This window comes from Camelus dromedarius, chromosome 3, assembly GCF_036321535.1.
Source record: "Camelus dromedarius isolate mCamDro1 chromosome 3, mCamDro1.pat, whole genome shotgun sequence".
Lineage (NCBI taxonomy): Eukaryota > Metazoa > Chordata > Mammalia > Artiodactyla > Camelidae > Camelus > Camelus dromedarius.
In genome coordinates this window covers 69,980,874-69,998,687 of record NC_087438.1, presented here as the reverse complement: position 1 = coordinate 69,998,687, position 17,814 = coordinate 69,980,874, and the positions used below count along the sequence as shown (strand labels likewise).

The following is a 17,814-nucleotide window of genomic DNA, read 5'->3' as shown; positions in this document are numbered from 1 at the left end:
CAAAGGTGGAAATACTGTGCCTTTATTTTACAGCTTTCATTAAAACCCGTGAGTTTTCAACATCAGAAGTACGTGGTCAAAGGCATATTTTCACTTAATAACGGAGTAGCCATCTGCAGTCACTCCACGGATATCACCAAATACTGCAGGTGGAAGTGGCATTTCAGTTGCAGCCAGGTACTTTCCTCTTCTAAATTCGTTTATTCTTTAGTCCTTCTTCCAGTTGCTAAAACTCATGGATTGGGCAAAGTGCTTTTCTCACGGGAAAATCTTATTTACTAAATAATGGTAAAATTCAGAATAGTTCAACAGAAGTATCATATATATTATTTACAAGTTTATAAAAATGGCTTTTTCCATTAACCCTGAGAGTCTGGGATCTTGTTTTTGGTAACTGCTTTGTTCCTCAGGGTGAGATAAATCAAGAATCATGTGTTGATACTGTATGCATCTCTGATATCTGACTTGGCACCCTGGCTTCTACAGCAGGGAGAGAGAATGCCTCAGGGACGTTACAAAATGACATCAGGCCTAATCTCTTCTAAGGGCTCAGACCTGAGTGCGGCAGTGCTGTGCAGAGGAATGAAGCAATGTTAAAAATAGATTTTAAAGGAGTAGGATGGTCATTTCCAAGAAAAAAATTCCAAACAATACAAATTATGTCTAATAGTTCATAAAACATGTTTTCTTCTTCCTCAATTCACATGGGTTACACTATATTTTATTCTAGTCACTATTATTAGGAAGGAAATATTTAGGTACACCTTCACAAAATTTTTACAGCAAGGTAGTTTGGACAAAGGAACATTTCCTTTTTGATATTCTGACAATTTTTAGCAAGCGTCTACTAATAAAAAAAACAAGCTATGAAGTGGACTACTTGCTGTACAGAAATACGTCAGTGTTGGTTTTTTCCAGCAATATCATGCAGCACTCACTTCCTCTCCATAGCAACAGTAATGACATCAGCAAGGGAAGAAAAAAAAATCTTTTCCAAACAGGGATGTAGTTTCTCTAAGCTCTGAAAATGCAGAGCCTCGGGGGGGTCAGAGGAATGAGCCCCTACCACAGGATCTCTGCTTATGCTTTTAAAATAATTTGGCTTTTCACTCCCCGAATCTGATACCTATGTCAGTGTAACTGCCTCTCCCATGAAATACAAGCAAGGAGTGAAAGAGCAACCCCAAACAAACACCTGTTCACTACTAATGGGTCAAAACACCATTGCCAAGAACCAAGAATTACATTTTAGCAGCCAGGGATTTGGTCAGAAAATGATGTGCTATGAAAGGAATGGGTGGAGCCAAAGTAATAAGCCAGAGCCTCCCACCATATTATTCACCCTCCCCGACACAAAATGAAGCAAAAGGTATAGATCAAGCGAGAGGAATGAGGGAAAAGGAATTTAAGATGTGGCCCCCCCGGCTTAGAAAATCTTGACTCATTGTGCAGAAAGGAAAGCAAACTGGAAGCTTTCCAAATAAATGAAAGGAAAAAGTTAAATAAATTTATAGAATTATAAGTGAAACTTGCAAGTAATCTATGGCTAGATCCTCTATGTTTTATCTGGTTGGGAACGTCATATCCATGCTCATCTGTAAGCACATGTGATTTTGTGAGGCAGCCTGATCAGCTCACCAATACAGGTCATTTAAGGTACCGATTCTATGGTACAATACTGAGCTCATCAAATAACTTAAAAATCTTTGCTACCACAAAGAAAATGTCATTAAAGAGCTGAAGAAAAAGAAAAGAGTCATACTTCATTCCTTTCCATCTATAATTGAACTTGTAGTCAAGGTAACTCTGAGCTCCGATCTGACAGAGAAACTATCATATCCTAAACATGTTAGGATTCAAATTACCCTTCATGTCAAAAACACAGCTTACCTGTCTTATTCCACATCCATTTTTCTTTCACTCAAAAAAAAAAACCCAAAAAAAACCAAACCCTGACTTTAAACCAAACTGCTTTCTGTGTTCCTAAGGGAGAATTCTGACATATTCACCCTTATTTTCCATACATAAGAACAACATAAGCAACTCAACTCTGTCAATCTAATAATTATTAACATGAGAAAGTATGGACAGAGACTGTGTTCATACTCCTGTCCTGGCTCCACTGAATGGCCCTTTAAACATTCCCTAACACCAGTGTGACTCCCCAAATGATGACTGCTGGCATCACCTATATCCCCAAATCACAGTGGTGCATTTCTTTCATCTTCATGCATAACAAAGAGCTTGAGTGATAACTCCTACTCTTATACGAGCTAGCTTTAAATCTGACAAAGTGTGGTGAGTCTGAATATGATAATGCCCTCAGTAAATATATGTTGAATGAGGAAGAATGAATAATCTATCTTAATAAATGTTTACGACATATTACAGCATAACCTATTACCCCTAATATATCATACTGCTGAGTCAGGTCAATTTTACAAACTCAAACGATGTACGGTACTTGTGAGAAATATTTATATCTGTTTATCTTTCATCTCTCTATCTATCTATTTATGGTCTATCAGGGTTTTTATACAAAATATATCATTTTATATTATAAATATATGTAATAAACATTTAAGAAAGCGTAAGTATTCTGAAATGTAACATTTAAAAGACCCCAATATTGTGGCACAAGATGACTATGTTTCAGACGGTGATTCTCCACCTTGGTGATGCCCTCGCCCCTAGTCCCTGCCCCTTACACTCAGTAAATGCTAGGCTTGAAAATAACCAATGATAGGCAAGGCTAATTTGGGAAAGAAATATGAAAACTTTCAAGAAGTTATTTTACAAAACTTTGAATTGTTTCTTAAGAGGTTTCATGGTGCTTTAAAACTTACACATTAAGGAGTAACTGATCATATAACCTTATCTTTGCATATAATACACTTTAAATGCTGATTAAAGTGTTGTGTTTGGTAACTATGAATACTTTTTAGACCATTCCCATATGTACATGAAATAACTAGTTCTAAATGAAAAATATGACCAATAAAATTGACCAAATAGGTAAGTATTATCAATCAATTCTCAAGAACTAATTCTGAATTTTAGCATATACACTTTTAGGCAAATTAGCTGGCTTAATTAGCTTGATTGGCTGACTTAATTAAATTCTTTTTGTTGTTGTTTAAACTTGACTAAACATCTGAAATGAATTTGGAGAAGTGTCATGCTGAATATAAAATATGTAATGTAGTCAGGCATAAAATATTGCTTATTTGTAGATTAATTAGTACTATATTGTCAATATATACATTGGTCCAACTTTGTCTAAGATATATTACTCATATTTGTTATTTAAAAAGAAATACACCTGGACTAAAAATGCTACCTTTAAGTACATTTATTAATATATCTTGTCTTAAATCTATCTGTTTTTTAATGGTTATATTTTGAGGTAAATTCCTGGTATGGGAAAATCAGTCCCTAATTTTTTAAGTTAAGTTTTTTGTTAGTTAAATATGATTTTCCTACCTAAGCTAAGTTTTCTCTAGTACTAAAATTTCTAGCTTAATACAGAGAAAAGCTAGGATTGGGTAGAAGAATCACTCAACTCAGAATCTTCCTACTAGGCCACTGATGGAAAAATTTTCCTGTAAAACCTAGTTTCCAGGTGGCTGCAGAATAAGAAGGTTAAAAACTTGAAGCCCATAATTCTTGCAGTGCATGGAAGGGGCATCTTCTGGCCCCAGATAACCTTTGGATAAGTGGGATTTGTATCTAAGTCCACTTCATACTCAGGGTTCAAATCTGTGCCTGTGGGAATACATGTTTGTGTATGTGGGTTGGGGGTAAGGTGGAAACGGAGAAGAGAGAAAAGATTTACAGAGCATCCTTTAATTGAACAGACATCATAAAAATATTAGTTTTTTTCTTTTTACTGGTTACATTCTCAACTGTGATTCTATAGTACCCAATGGATGTGACATTGTTATTTTACAAAACAGATGCATTGTTGCTATGACCTTTCTAAAACTAAAAAGCGAATTAAGTGCTATAGGAATGCTTTGCATTATTATGAGGATTTTATTCATATTTAAAATGTATTCAAAACTGTCTCAGTGTATCATTATATTGGAGAAAATTGCTTCCTTAGTATAAATTAACTATTCAGAATATGGACTCACCCAATCATTTAATTTCCTATCATTTCTTTCTATTTCATTTCTATTCCAAAATGGTATTTCCTTTAGCTCACATGAGATTTACAAAAATACAGATTGTTACAGTCATTTTAGGGTATTATTTTAAAGCAAAATGCTCATTTTAAAAAAGACTAGAATTATTCTAGACCCATGAAATTGAAAGAGGCCTCCAGAGATCACCTTGGCCTCCTATCCTGGTACTATAACAAGTCATTAATTTCTATGGCTGGTATTGTCTCACAGAGGATACTCAAAGGATAGAATCTGGCCAGTTACAATCCCTCACAAATTGTAAAGGGACCTCTAAGCAAGAGAATTCTATGTATTCTACCCTTGAACTTGTAAACTAATACATAGAATGTGCTGAAAAGGATCCTCTTTCACAATCTTGAATGATTTTTTTTTCTTTTACCTGCATCAGTACCTTTTCTGATTCCCCTGACAACCAACAGCTAGTGTTGTCATCATAAGAATCATCTGTGCAACTAATGCAGATTTTCAGATGCCTACTTTCTGTAACTTCTCTTTGATCAAAAGATAAATGGTTTAAAGCTCCATCTTCTAGGTGGCACTGGTAAATATTTTATAACCTAGTTTAACTTGGAAAGGAGACTCCTTGGTTCTTTTCTAACAAAAAGACATGGTAAGACACTTTATCTTTCATTTTTAATTTAGGCAAACCTTTCTTCTGAAAGAGTTCACAGTGCCTTGAAAATTGTAGTGTTATAAAACAGACTTATTTCAAAGAGGCTCGGTATTTTGAAAATTAAGTCTGACATTCTCTCATTGAAAAAGAATTGCATAGTATTATTCTCATTTGGTTTCTCATCTAGAAAACAATGAATACATGAAAGTTTTAACAGGTAGGAAAAGTCATGGTTCAGAGTAATTAATGGGCACTACCTAAATGCAAAACCTATATACTTGCCTGAATTTGAACACAGAGAAAAAGGACACGAGAAAAAAATATATAATAATTACATGCTTCTTCATTAAGATGTATAGGAAGTAATATACACTCCTGTGGCAACTATAATATGTAGAGGTGTGATACTGAAGGTTTTGAATAAACAGGAAGAAAGGAAGCAAGAAAAAATAAACACATGTTCTGGAGTTTATGCAAATCAATCAGTTCCAAAATGATAAAATGCTATAATTTGTTGTAATTGTTCATAATTGGGAAAAATGTGCAATTCATTCATGAAGATAACTGTTACCTATAATCACACCTTGTCCTAATAAAATCTTTTTAAATAATGGGATTTGCAAAATCATACCCAATGTGTGTGGCTTCTGTCCTTCCTTCACCAGTGAATACACATCTTGCTGCCAGTATGTCACCAAAACTAACATCTACTGGATGTTCCACTGGGTAGAAAGCCTTCCAAGAAGACAAATACAATGATTCATTAAAATTATCAATAAAACCAGAGCCCCATGCTTTAATAATGAGAGTCTTAGAGCACCCCGAGTAGAGACGATGAACATAGAGACACAGACACAGATACACACACACACACACACACACACACACACACACTTCACTACCATGTTTAGAAATATTAAGAGAACTGATAAGGAAACCAAGTTGGAAGTTGGGAAAAAGGAGATTACACACAGCTAAGACATACAGTAAAGGTAGACTTAGAGATGTTTAGATTCTAGAGAAATTCACAAGAGCTCTATGAAGGTTTTAAAAATTACTTATCTGCTGATTAATATTTTTTCTCTCAAAATTGTGCTAGATTCTACACACCTGTGGCAGCTGGGGGCTCTGGCGTCCAATCAGTGTCCATTGTCCATTTCTTACTCTGTATCCACTCACTACCTTACCTGTAGTGAACACAAATTATAATTATATAATGTAATAAGGTATTAGAAAAATAAAGGACATGATTTTCTCTTATTTCAAGATAAAATTTGAATATTTTCAGGACCCCAAATGCTAGTTATTCTAATAAAAACAATGTGATGAAAAAACATACAGAATTTCAAGATACAGCATAAAATCTCATTCACTGAAACAGATTTAAGGTCAAATATAATTTACATTTTACGTTTGTAACATTAGCAAGCACAATGCTAAATATTTGTAACTTAACATGTAGTTTAAAGTTCTTACCTAAATGATGAGTGTGAACTCTGTAGGCAAACACATGCATTGGGTATTTTTTATAATGGCATGAAATGTCAGAATTCACCACTGTTACAAATGAAAACACAAAAAAAGTCACTACTCAACTGGAAAAAAATCATTATCCTTATCTGAAAGCACACATAGAATACTCACCAGTAGAGAGGCTCAGGGGTTTTCTTATGGGGTAAACACGCACCCACATACTCAGCAGACATTAAGACTTATGCGCCAGCTACTTCACTGAGTTAAGAACCCCTTGATCTCACATTTTATTTCACTCATAAACAAAATGACTAGGCCAAGTCAACATACCCTGTCAGTGAAAACACAGGCTTAATTTGATACCTTTATAAAGAAATTTCTGCAGTTGAAAAAGCTTAAACATTGGTTTTTATAACAGAAGGATTTTTGAAAAACTGATTGCAAACATCTAAGATAACCAGATTATCAGTTCCTTTTGAGAAGGAAACATAAATGCTTTTTCTTCTTTACAGTCTAATATATAGTAGCTATTCAATAAACATGTCTTTTAAAATAAGGGAACGAAAAGTAATGAGACCATACTTGTCATTAATTTTAAAAGATTCCCAGCAAAAACAAATGACTAATATTTAACATGACACTTTTCATCAGAGGATAAGATACACTGATAAATAATGTTATACTTATTCTAATAGCTCTTTGTAAGTTTAGGAGGAATCAGCTATTATCATCCCCATTTGACAAAAGGAGAAATAAGCCCAGCAAATCCAAGTTCAAAAACGAGCCAGTATTGGATTTGCTAGCGTTTGATTCTGAACTGATATTCTCCGCAGTAGTTTATGCCACAGTATGATATGAAGTTTGCTTTGGGCATCTAAAGAATGGATGATTAATTTGTAAAATGTTCAAGATTTATTCTTTAATTTATATAACCCTCTACCTACCCCCAGGCCTCAATTCTTAACATTTCAATAAAAAATGGAAAATAATTAATAATATTGGCTTAGAATAATACAACTATCTATTTCAAATCCGAGGATAAAGAACTGGTTTGTTTTTCAGGGACTCAAAAATATTGGTCATTTCAAAAGTTTATAAAACATATACTGTAAATCCTTTCTTAAAGGTTAGGTAATGAGGTCATGATAAATTCTAAAAGATCATTACTCACCTTTCTCTCCTGCTGGTATAACAGTGTCAACAGACATCATAAGGTACATGCCAGCAATTAAAGGCTGTCTGCAGAAAATAGTGACATTTATCTTAACGATTTGGAAAGTCAAAACTATTGCCTTGGAAAAGTAAGATAAACCTCAATATGTTGGTCCATAAAATATGACTCATGTGAAAATTAAAATAATATGGAAAGAGAGGTAGAACGTATATTTTTTCTTAAGAATAAGTTATTTTCTTGGGCAAACAGCTGAATACACATTTTCATGGCATAGAATACGTGGAAGGCAGTCTCTAAATGGCTCCTGTGATGGTTAATTGTGTATGTCAACTTGGCTAGGCTATAGTGTCCAGCTGTTTGGTCAAGCACTAGTCCAGATGTTGCTGTAAAGGTATTTTTTAGATGTAATTAATATTTAAATCACTGACTTTTAGTAAAGCAGATTATGGGACACAACATGGGTGGGTCTCTTAAGAGAAAAGGCTGAGGTCCCGGGAGGAGGAAGGAATTCTGCCTCCAGACTGCCTTTGGACCCAAGATTGCAATAAATTGGCTCCTGTCAGAATTTCCTGCCTGCCAGCCTGCCTTGAAGATTTCAGACTTGCCAGCCCCGACAATCATGTGAGCCAATTCCTTAAAGTAAATCTCAATTTCTCTTTCTCTTTGCCTCTCATACATTCTATTGGCTCAGTTTCTCTGGACAACCCTGACCTACACAGCCCACAGTGACTCCCAGCTCTGACAATCATGCCCTTGTCTAAGCCTCTTCCCTTGACTGTAGACTGGACCTGGTAACCGGATCTAGTAATTTGTTATTTCTAACAAATAGAATATGGCAACAGTGACTTCATTTGTTTTCTCTGTTGGAGTCAGAGTATGAAGATTTGTGGCAACTATTTTCTTCCTCTATCAGACTTATATATTATATTCAGTAACTTCTGAGATGAGGTTACAAAATGACGCTGGCTTCCGTCTTGCACACCCTCTCTTGCTTTCTCCCTTGCTGGCTGTGATGGAGGCCAGCTGCCATGTGAGCTGTCCTGTTTGGAGCCCACATGGGGAAGAAATGAGGAGGCCCTCCAGCCCACAGCCAGCAAGGAAATGAATACCGTCTATAGCCATGGAGTGATCTTGGAAGTGAAACCTCTTCAGTTGAGACCCCAGATGGCTGAACCGCTGGCCAACTTTGATTGCAGCCTTTGTGTGAGTCTGCCAACCCCAGCATCCAGCTAAGCTGTGCCCAGACTCCCGAGCCACATGAAACTGAGACCATAAATATTTGCTGTTTTAAACCACTAAGTTTCAATAACTTGTTATACAGCAGTAGGTAACTAACATAGTGGATTTCCCACTTTTAAGCTCTTGAAGATCTTAAAGTTGTCACCCAGCTAGGATAACTGGAAGTACTTACGGCAGGCGTGTGAGGTGTAAGGAAACACCAGAACAGTCCTTGTGATTATCTGAAAACACACACACAAAATACACATATTGAATATCGAAATGTGAAAAACGGATTTCAAACTAACAAATTTTAATCGTAACTCAGTATAAAAAAAAAACCCTATCTATTTCACTTGTATGGTATTTTATAGTTTACAGAGTGCTTTCATACTCATGAGCTCATTTATTTTCCAGTGTGTCACCCAGCAACAACCAAACTATCACTTTAAGCAGTCTGTGGGTTTTTTCCTTGATGCATCAAACTGACCAGTTATCTGCTTCCCTGCAGACATACTAAATATTAGTCATAAGCTCATAGAAGAAAGTGGTTGCAACTCTCTATGCATTATCTGTATTGCTGAAACGTCCTTAGAAATTCTGGGAACTGAATGATTTGTTCCATGGGGCTCCAAACAACTAGCTTTCCTACTTTTCAGACACTGATGTAGCCCATCATTTGGCCTTTCAAGGTATTACCATCTTTAAAGTCTATAAAGCCTCAGATTTATGTACAGGAATCACCTTATTTGGTTTCTAAGCCTCACTGATTCCAACCTTCTAAACAGGAACCTGATGTTCATTCTTTTTATACCCTAACTTCAGTGCAAAGCCTCTGAGCATTTCTGCATCTTTGCCAAGGACACTTCAGAGACCTCCTAAAATCCTCTCTCATTTTTTTTCCCTTTGCCTTCCCCACGTAGAAATAAGGTAAACAATTGAATCACTTATCCCAATTCTTATCTCTGTTGAACTTGCTGATCCTTTACCTTACAGCCCATGCACAGTAACTCAGACTTACTCATTCCTTCTATTCCTGTACATGTTAAATTCTTTCTACTTCACATTTTATTCTAAGTCATTATAAAACTTTATATCTTAATTCTAAGAGTTGATTTCAATATAAAGAACTACTGTATGTATGTATGCAATATTGATATTTATATTAGAAATAAAGAAGTGTGCTAATAAATAACAGAACGTGGAATGATTTTTTTAAGGAAATTTTTTTCTTTTAGCTGTAGTTCTCATGAGAAAAGCAAAGGTAGCTTCATATAAAAATATATAATAACAGGTAACTTGACTAACAAGATATGCATTCTGAAAGTATAACAAGTCATATTTAATATTTTGGTAATAAAACACACAGGAAATTTCTCTGTATAGTATTAAGCTTGATCTTAACAAAAACAGTACAGAAATCAAGTCAATGATAAACATTTTATATTTAAGCAGCTGGCTTTTTGTTTTTGTTATTCTACAAAGGGATCTTTATCCAATGTCCTAAATCAATTTCAGTGAGATCCTGTTTTCATAATAATTTCAGTGAGTTCTTTGTTTTTAAAATTTTAATTGAATTTAAAATAGATGAGGAGAAAATAATAACAAAAATAATAAATAACATATTTATCTGAATGTTTGCCTATGCTTTTAAATATAAAAAGGACACTTGAGTATTATTTTTTAATTTACTTAAAAATTTTTATATTTGAGAACAAGTTTTCCTAAATACACTGCATGAGATTTAGTAAACATGCCTTGTCTGTACTACTTTCAAAATGATTAGTAATTGAATGCACCCAGAATTATCTAAATATCTCCACTGATCAAAAGAGAATGGTGGAAAGTATACCATTCATTTGTACCAAATGAAATTTAAACTCCAGAGATTGACCAAATTAGCTTGTTTTCAGAAAACATTTCCCCTGTGTATAAAAAACATCATATCTGTCTTCTAAGATTATTCTGAGAAATGTTAATCATCCATTCATTCAGCTAATATTTATTGAGCAATTGCTATATATCTTCAGGCACTGTTCTCCACAATGGATACAATGAAAAAGAGAATGTTCAAATGTCCTGCTCTCATGGTGCTTATGCTCTTAACGGGAGTGGAGAGGAAGGAGGGACAAGGAAAAAGAAAACATCAAATACATAAACATGATAATGTCACACAGTGAATTCAACAGGACAATATGACACTGGGTAACTGATTTATCTACTGTGGTCCAGGGAGGATAGCGTGGTCAAGAGGCTGGATTCTTTCGGGCCATGAAGAGTCTGTTCAAAGAGTCTGGGTTTTATTTTTTGTCTGCAAAGAAGCCAGTGGAAGATTTTAAGCAGGGGAGGACAGGATCATACAAGGTGTCCATCTAGCACATTACCTGGCACTTACAGGTTACTGAGGGTTGGATTTTGTAATTTTAAAATTTTGATTAGTAATACTGGGTGAGAGTTTTCTGCCACCCCCACAACATCCATCCAAGCAAAAGGGTCAGTGTACAATGAGAATTGTCTCTTGGTTTTACATTACATCTCTGCATTGAAAGAATCCAGTGAATCACATTTTGATACCCAACTTGGCTGATATTCTTTACCATGACTTAAAAAAATTAAATGGCAGATATTAATAAATTAGTTAACACATTTCAGGAACTATTAAAGAAGTTTATCATTAAAGCTGAAATGTGTCACCAAATTGAGAGTAGCAGGAATGTTACTAATAGTAACACATAAGCTATTGCCAGTAACAGTGGATCTTCCTGTTAGATAATGTTCTTTATTAGAATTGTCTAAATTGAGTAGGAAAGAATGAAAATAAGTCAAAACCAAATTTTAATTTGAAGACATTTTCTAAGCACATATCAGTTTTTTTCCCCAAATTAAATAATATCAATTGCTATATAATTGTTGTCTGTTTGTTTCCCTATGGAGTTTTAAAAGTGAACCACAGTCTCACCACTCCAGTGCAAAGATAAAGTACCAGGTTTCCTTTTGATTCTACATGTTTCTCAATTACATGCCATATTCTGTAAGAAAGTCAAGGCTATCACACAGTAATAACAAATTAGAAGGAAAGTCAAGTAGTAATATGAGAGGCTTAACACATTCTGTAGAAAAATATACTGAACTGATATTTTAACAAAATGACTTTAGGGAAAACTGGATTTTACAGGCTAAGTTTTGTCTTAGAGAATATAAATCTTACATGGGTAGAGGGCTGGTGAACATACAAAGATTAAAGGTGAAAATCTTGCCTGTTTTACAAAAGGCTTCAGAAATCAAAATATGCAGAAGGAAAATTAGTAAAGAGATACAATTAAAAACCACACTAAATAGAGTTTCTGAGCCACAGATGAAATAATTTGCTTACATCAAATTTATCTGGTCTATCTGATCCACTGAATCAGCAAGAAACAGGGCATTTCTAAAAGCTATGCTGTGTGTGTATGTGTGTGTGTGTGTGTGTGTGTATGAGCGTGTAGATACTATGCTTTAAATTATGAATAACACTTTATAGATTTTCATCATTATTTATCCATGGGGTGACAGCAGTATAATACTAAGTGTGCGACTTTAGGAAATTCTGTTATTCAGCAGTGGATAAATAAACATTTTAACAATGATAGTTTAGTTGTACAAAATTCTAGGAGTTACCATAAAGAGAAGAGTACACTTATAAAGCATATTTATATACATTTTAGACATTGTTAGAGTCAACTGCTATTTCAAATATTCATTATTGCAAAAATCAAATTTTATCATTGTAAATGGTTGTGATTTCTTCTAGTCTGACTTTCTACAGTTTGACCTGAAGAGTCCATGCGTTTGCATACACACAAGGTGAGAAGTCCCAGCGGGAGCAACTTGAACTCCCTTGAACAAGGCTGTCTGGAGGCCTGGAGGGCTCCTGGATCCACAGCTACTCCCATAGCAAGTGGCAGCTTTGGAGAGAAGCATATTTCAGCCTAGTGTTTGGTGTGAAGATTATGACCTTTTAACTCCAACATGAGCCTTGCCACGGTGATGCATTATTATTTCCATAACCTCCACGCTGATCTTACTGCTGGGGAACTCAGAAACTTCAGCTGGTCTTGCATATTTTAGGGATGATTTCCAGCGTGCTCTGACTTTGCTTGCCCTTCTGTTGTAACACAGTGCTTCAGCCACAAGATATGAACCCTCCTAAGAATTAATTCATTTTAATTCACTAGGCTATAAATGAAAACTGTCTCTTAAAATGGATGGCACTTTAAAGGCTTATTATCATAAAGAAATACATCAGTGCTTCTGCTAATATTTGACCACATAAGATGAAAAAACGAAATCAGAACTGAGACAGTTAAGAAATGTACAGAAAATGAACTCAGAGGATCAAAATCAGACACCAGCTGAAAAAGCTAGTTGAAAAGACTGATTCTGTGACTAGAATGAAAGTAAACAGAAGAGAGGGGCAGAAATAGATGGAAAAATTCATACAGGGCAGAAGACCAGAGAAATGGAATCTTGCAGCTTAAATAAAGATGAGACAGTAATGAGTGAAATAACTAAAATGAAATCATAGGAAAATGAATTTGTCCAAATCAAAGGTAGAACAGGAAGTGAGGACTATTCTCCTGATTTATACTTCTATATAAATATTGTACATTTCCAATATATAATATGTAACACTTGTTGGGTGGAAAGTTCGGAATTAATCTGTATATGTCATTTGACCATAGTGCCCTAAGAAGATCATCACCAGTTTTCAATCAGGTGTTCGCTGAGTTCCTTTGTTTAAAATCAGTAGGATCTAGAAGGCTACCTATTTAATAGCTGATGGATTAGTACTTGTGATCACTATTGATACCACTAAAAAATTCCAGCCTATAAATGAGACAATCTATGTAAAGAATGTAGCACTCTATTTGGACCATAGGGAAAATCAATACATATTAGTTATTATTATCATTATTCTTTTCATGGGTAGATTCCAAAAATTTTCAGCACATGAATATTTTACTTTTAAGAAATATATTTTCATAGTTATAGGTCAGGAATTGCTTTAATTGAAGAAACTGAAGCATATCAAATTTCTCCAACTTAGTAACAGAAATAGGAGAAAGGGGAAAACATGAGAATATTAAATGAATAAGGAGCTGGTTAAAAAAAGGAATTAGAATTGAAATGGTATATTAAAGACATTGCACAGAATAGATATTCTCAAAATGGGAACAGAAATGCTGATTCAGAAGGGTCTGAACTAGGTAGATACGGAACAGAATCATCAGTGAAAGAAATTTTAGTTAAGACAAAAATATTATGGTCTGGCTAAAATTAAAATTTTGGATTAGGGACCATAGGACCTTGAAGAAGTTGATAATGCCATGTTTCAAGGTCCTTCCATGACTTTTAGTAATAAATCTCCTCTTGATCAGACTCAAGACACCCTGCTTCTTTCTGAGTTCTGGGCTAGAAGTTAGTACAACAGGGTTCTATGTTTGTAGAAAAAAAGAGTGAGGCAATGTTTATACTGAGACTGAAATTGTGCTTTCAATTTATATTTATCCTGTATAGCTATCAGCATGCAAAAATCCTGAAAGCAGTTCTTTCTCGGTATCTTATTTATTTTATTTTAATCTTCTAATTCCAAGGTGAAGTGTGCTCTCTTTTACTGGATTGAGCTATAGGTACACTCTCTCTCCAAGGTACTCTGGAACACTTGACTTTTAGCTATTAATGTTCTGTATTTACTGAACCCAAGACATCTCTGTCAAAGGGATCTTTCATGATTGTTGTTCTCTTTCAGTAAGAAATGGTTTTAGCCTAATGAATTTCAAGGTGTGGTGATGAAACGTCATTCAATAGATAGGCATCAGATGACACTGGGAGGCAAATTTCATTTTATGCCATTACGTTCTATTATAATGTCATGTATGTACCAGAAGCTTTTGTAATGTAATGATGAAGATATTAACAGTGAAAAAGTTAAAAGAATCATGTTTTAAAAAGAAATGTAAAATAAAGTCTAATAATGCCTTAGAAGCACCTCACAGCATAGGAGAGTACTGCAGTACCAGTGGTTGAGTGGTGAGAATTTGAAACAGTCTGATAATGAAAGAAACAAGTATTTCCAGACTCTAGACGAAACTTGAAAATAGCATTCAATCAGAATCTAATCTTGAGTAAGACGAAAACTGGATGACTGCTCCACAAGGGTATTAGCTTCCCTTTTCTGAGAAATTGCTCTCTTCTGCTGAGGCCGAGATGTATAACCAGTGCAAGGTATTTCATCAAATATACAGACTCATAGAATTTCAGAATTGGAAGGGACCCTGGATATGATGGAACTCAGTTCTTGCACTTTATAGACAGGGGGAAAGAGGCTACAGAGATGAAGAGTGGTGGCCAAAGTAACTCAGCTAACTGGTGACATGCCTGGGTATCAAATCTAATTCTAGAATATTAGTATTTAGTAAACATTATTTACTTTTTAAAAAGGGTTCTATTTCTTAGAGACTTCCAAGACATTTTATCTATGAAATGTCCTGAAGCTAAGACAAAGGAATTAAGCAAGAATGGATAAGTAACCAGTGATACTAAAGGAAATCCACTCAAGTAGGAAGTTCATTTCTCTTAATGGGAGGTAAATGCATGGGATATGAGGTTATCCATTCCAAACTATTTAGCTTGCTTTTCTAATAATAGCTTGTAGTTCCTGCTTGGATTCATAGCTAAGTAGTCAAGTAAGTATGTGGAGTAATGCATGATAATAACCTATTACATCTTAGATCCTTAGAAGTCTGTTGGTCTCTCCTAATGTCTCCCTCAAGAGATACACTTCATGAGCTCATGTCCTGGTTGTTTCCTGCTTCAATTGGAAAAAAGAAAAAAAGGTTAACCATCTATCCTGAGGGAACCAATGTATTGTTATAAACTACATCCCACTAATTGGAAAAGTCCTTCAGAAAGCCAGTTATAAAGTGGATTTCAGTTCACTGCACTGTCCTTGGAAGATAAAGGTGAAGGATAAAGCACACCCATTATATACTATCCCAACCACAGCTCTGGATGATGCACCCTTTCCTTATGGAAGTACGGAAAAAGCATGCCTGGAAACATAGCCAAGTTTTTTGAAAAACAAAGAAGTAACATCTTTAATAATTAAAATGTATTTTAGAAAATTTGTGAGCAAACAGTAAACCGTATCATACCCTTCCACCTTCTCAGAGTGTTCTGAACATAATTTAAAGGCCACCTTCCTGACCTTCTTACTGTCTTGAACAAATAGACAAAATGAATCAAGACTATCATAATATACACCAATAGTTTTGCAATAATGTATGTACATAGATATTGAAATAATTGTTTGACTATTAAGCTGGCTTGGTCTTTATCATATGGCTCTTTGTTCCGAATGAACAACATTAAATGAATGGGACAGATGATGAGATTTAATCATGGCTCCAAGGTGACCAAGAATAGACTACTTGGGGATTCATTTCAAAAGTCAGGGAAAATTTCAGAGTCAAAATTACTTGCAAAATCCCTTAGGAGAGTGGAGAGTGAGATCTCTTAACAGATCTGACACAGTTGGTTTCCTTAGCATTGGAACAGATTGCTGTCAGTTTTGTCAGTTGGACCATGTTGTTTAAAAAAAATTATTTCTATACAGTTGGGCTATGTTATTATATAAAAAAGGTTGTTTCTGCACATCTAAAACCCTGCAGCAGCAGAGAGATGGACACAAGCATAAGAAGCAAATAGGAAACTGCGGAGGGAACAGAAGATTAGGATCTTGTGTTCATTCTGGGCCCGGCACATTGAATGGAACCCGGGTTTTAATGAAGGTAAGACACAGCTCCTTTACTGTTTTTTCGGTACCATCTGGATTATAAATGCAGGTCCTACAGTCACTGTATAGTACTCAGTAAAAAGATGATTCTCCAAATTAACCAGAAAATGCATATATTAAATTTTTTTGTTAGTGTTTCCTCAAAACAAAATCTCAGCCACTAAATTTCTCCTAGAGAATACTCAGATTCCTGAAAGCATATTTTCATCATATCAGGACACTCCAGATACATTGATATAAAATAGTCTCCACTCAAAAAGCACCACTAACACCTTAAGCTGTCACGGCCAATGTGTATCTGCTTAGTAAATATAACTGAAATAGGGGCACTGTTAACACACAACACAAACTGCACAGAGGTTTGCCTGAAAGCTGTTGAGAGCTGGCTTAGCAGACAAGCTTCGGTGCTAAATAAACTAGCACTACCAAAAAAAAAAATCTTCAAAAAAGAATTCCTTTTGAAGTTGTCACTGCAGTGAGTTAGCCTCTTTTGATTTTGCATTCACTGCTGTGGGACTAGAAATTACTAGCTTCCATTTGTCCCATGGCAAGGAAGAGAAAATGCATTTATCCATCCAGCAAGAAGACGACTTCCACAAATGATGGCCTGTGCTGTTCCCAAAAGAGATCAAATGGAAGGCAGGCAGGCAGGCAGGCTCACCAAGGAGCTTTTATAATCGCTCTGTGTGTGGAGAATGTTACGGCACGACTAATGTCAGAGCACTTTCCTGTTTCCATCTTTTATGAATGCAAGGAAAAGAATCTGCAGTGAGGCTTATGATTTACGCTCCATCTTCTCTCAGAATTAGGAGCATGCTCCACGGTCACACTTCTAAGAAATTAAAATTAACAGACAAAACCCCCAATCTTAGGTAAATACAGAATTTTTCAAAACGTGGCACGGAGTTTTTAAGTTATTGATTGTTTTTTGAACTTTTTGTTGAACTATAATATACAGAAAAGTGCATGAACCAGGAGGTACAGCTTCAGGAAATTAAAAAAACGAACAGACTCCTGTAACCAGCACCCAGATCAAGCAAAGACCCTACACTTGGGTCCCCATCCTGAGGCATTAAGTTTTAAATCTTTATGTTTATGTACACAGCATATTTAAACATTTGTTTTTCTGAAGTTGTCTTTTGGGTAAACCAGGTGCCTCTAACTACCTTGTCGACTGTAACTTCGTGAGCTTTGGTTGGACAGTTTTGAAATATGATACCTGGTTACTAAGAAATATTTTATTATTTCCCCTTTCTCTCAGTGAAAAGTCCTATCAACCACTTTTCACTTCCGTATCTCAGTTTTTAATATATAT

At 35.2% G+C, this 17,814-nt stretch overlaps 1 protein-coding gene across 15 annotated transcripts in view; it reads right to left on the bottom strand.

The window, feature by feature from the left end:
• PAM (peptidylglycine alpha-amidating monooxygenase) overlaps positions 1–17,814 on the bottom strand; it is a 258,433-nt gene that overhangs the window by 58,074 nt on the left and 182,545 nt on the right. For all 15 annotated transcript variants that reach the window (XM_031448751.2, XM_031448752.2, XM_031448753.2 and 12 more), the window contains 5 exons: positions 8,859–8,907; positions 7,445–7,512; positions 6,277–6,357; positions 5,911–5,987; positions 5,432–5,535 (listed from right to left, as the gene is read on the bottom strand). In XM_031448751.2, the coding sequence (XP_031304611.2) occupies positions 5,432–5,535; positions 5,911–5,987; positions 6,277–6,357; positions 7,445–7,512; positions 8,859–8,907 (379 nt within the window). The remainder of the gene's footprint in view (positions 1–5,431; positions 5,536–5,910; positions 5,988–6,276; positions 6,358–7,444; positions 7,513–8,858; positions 8,908–17,814) is intronic.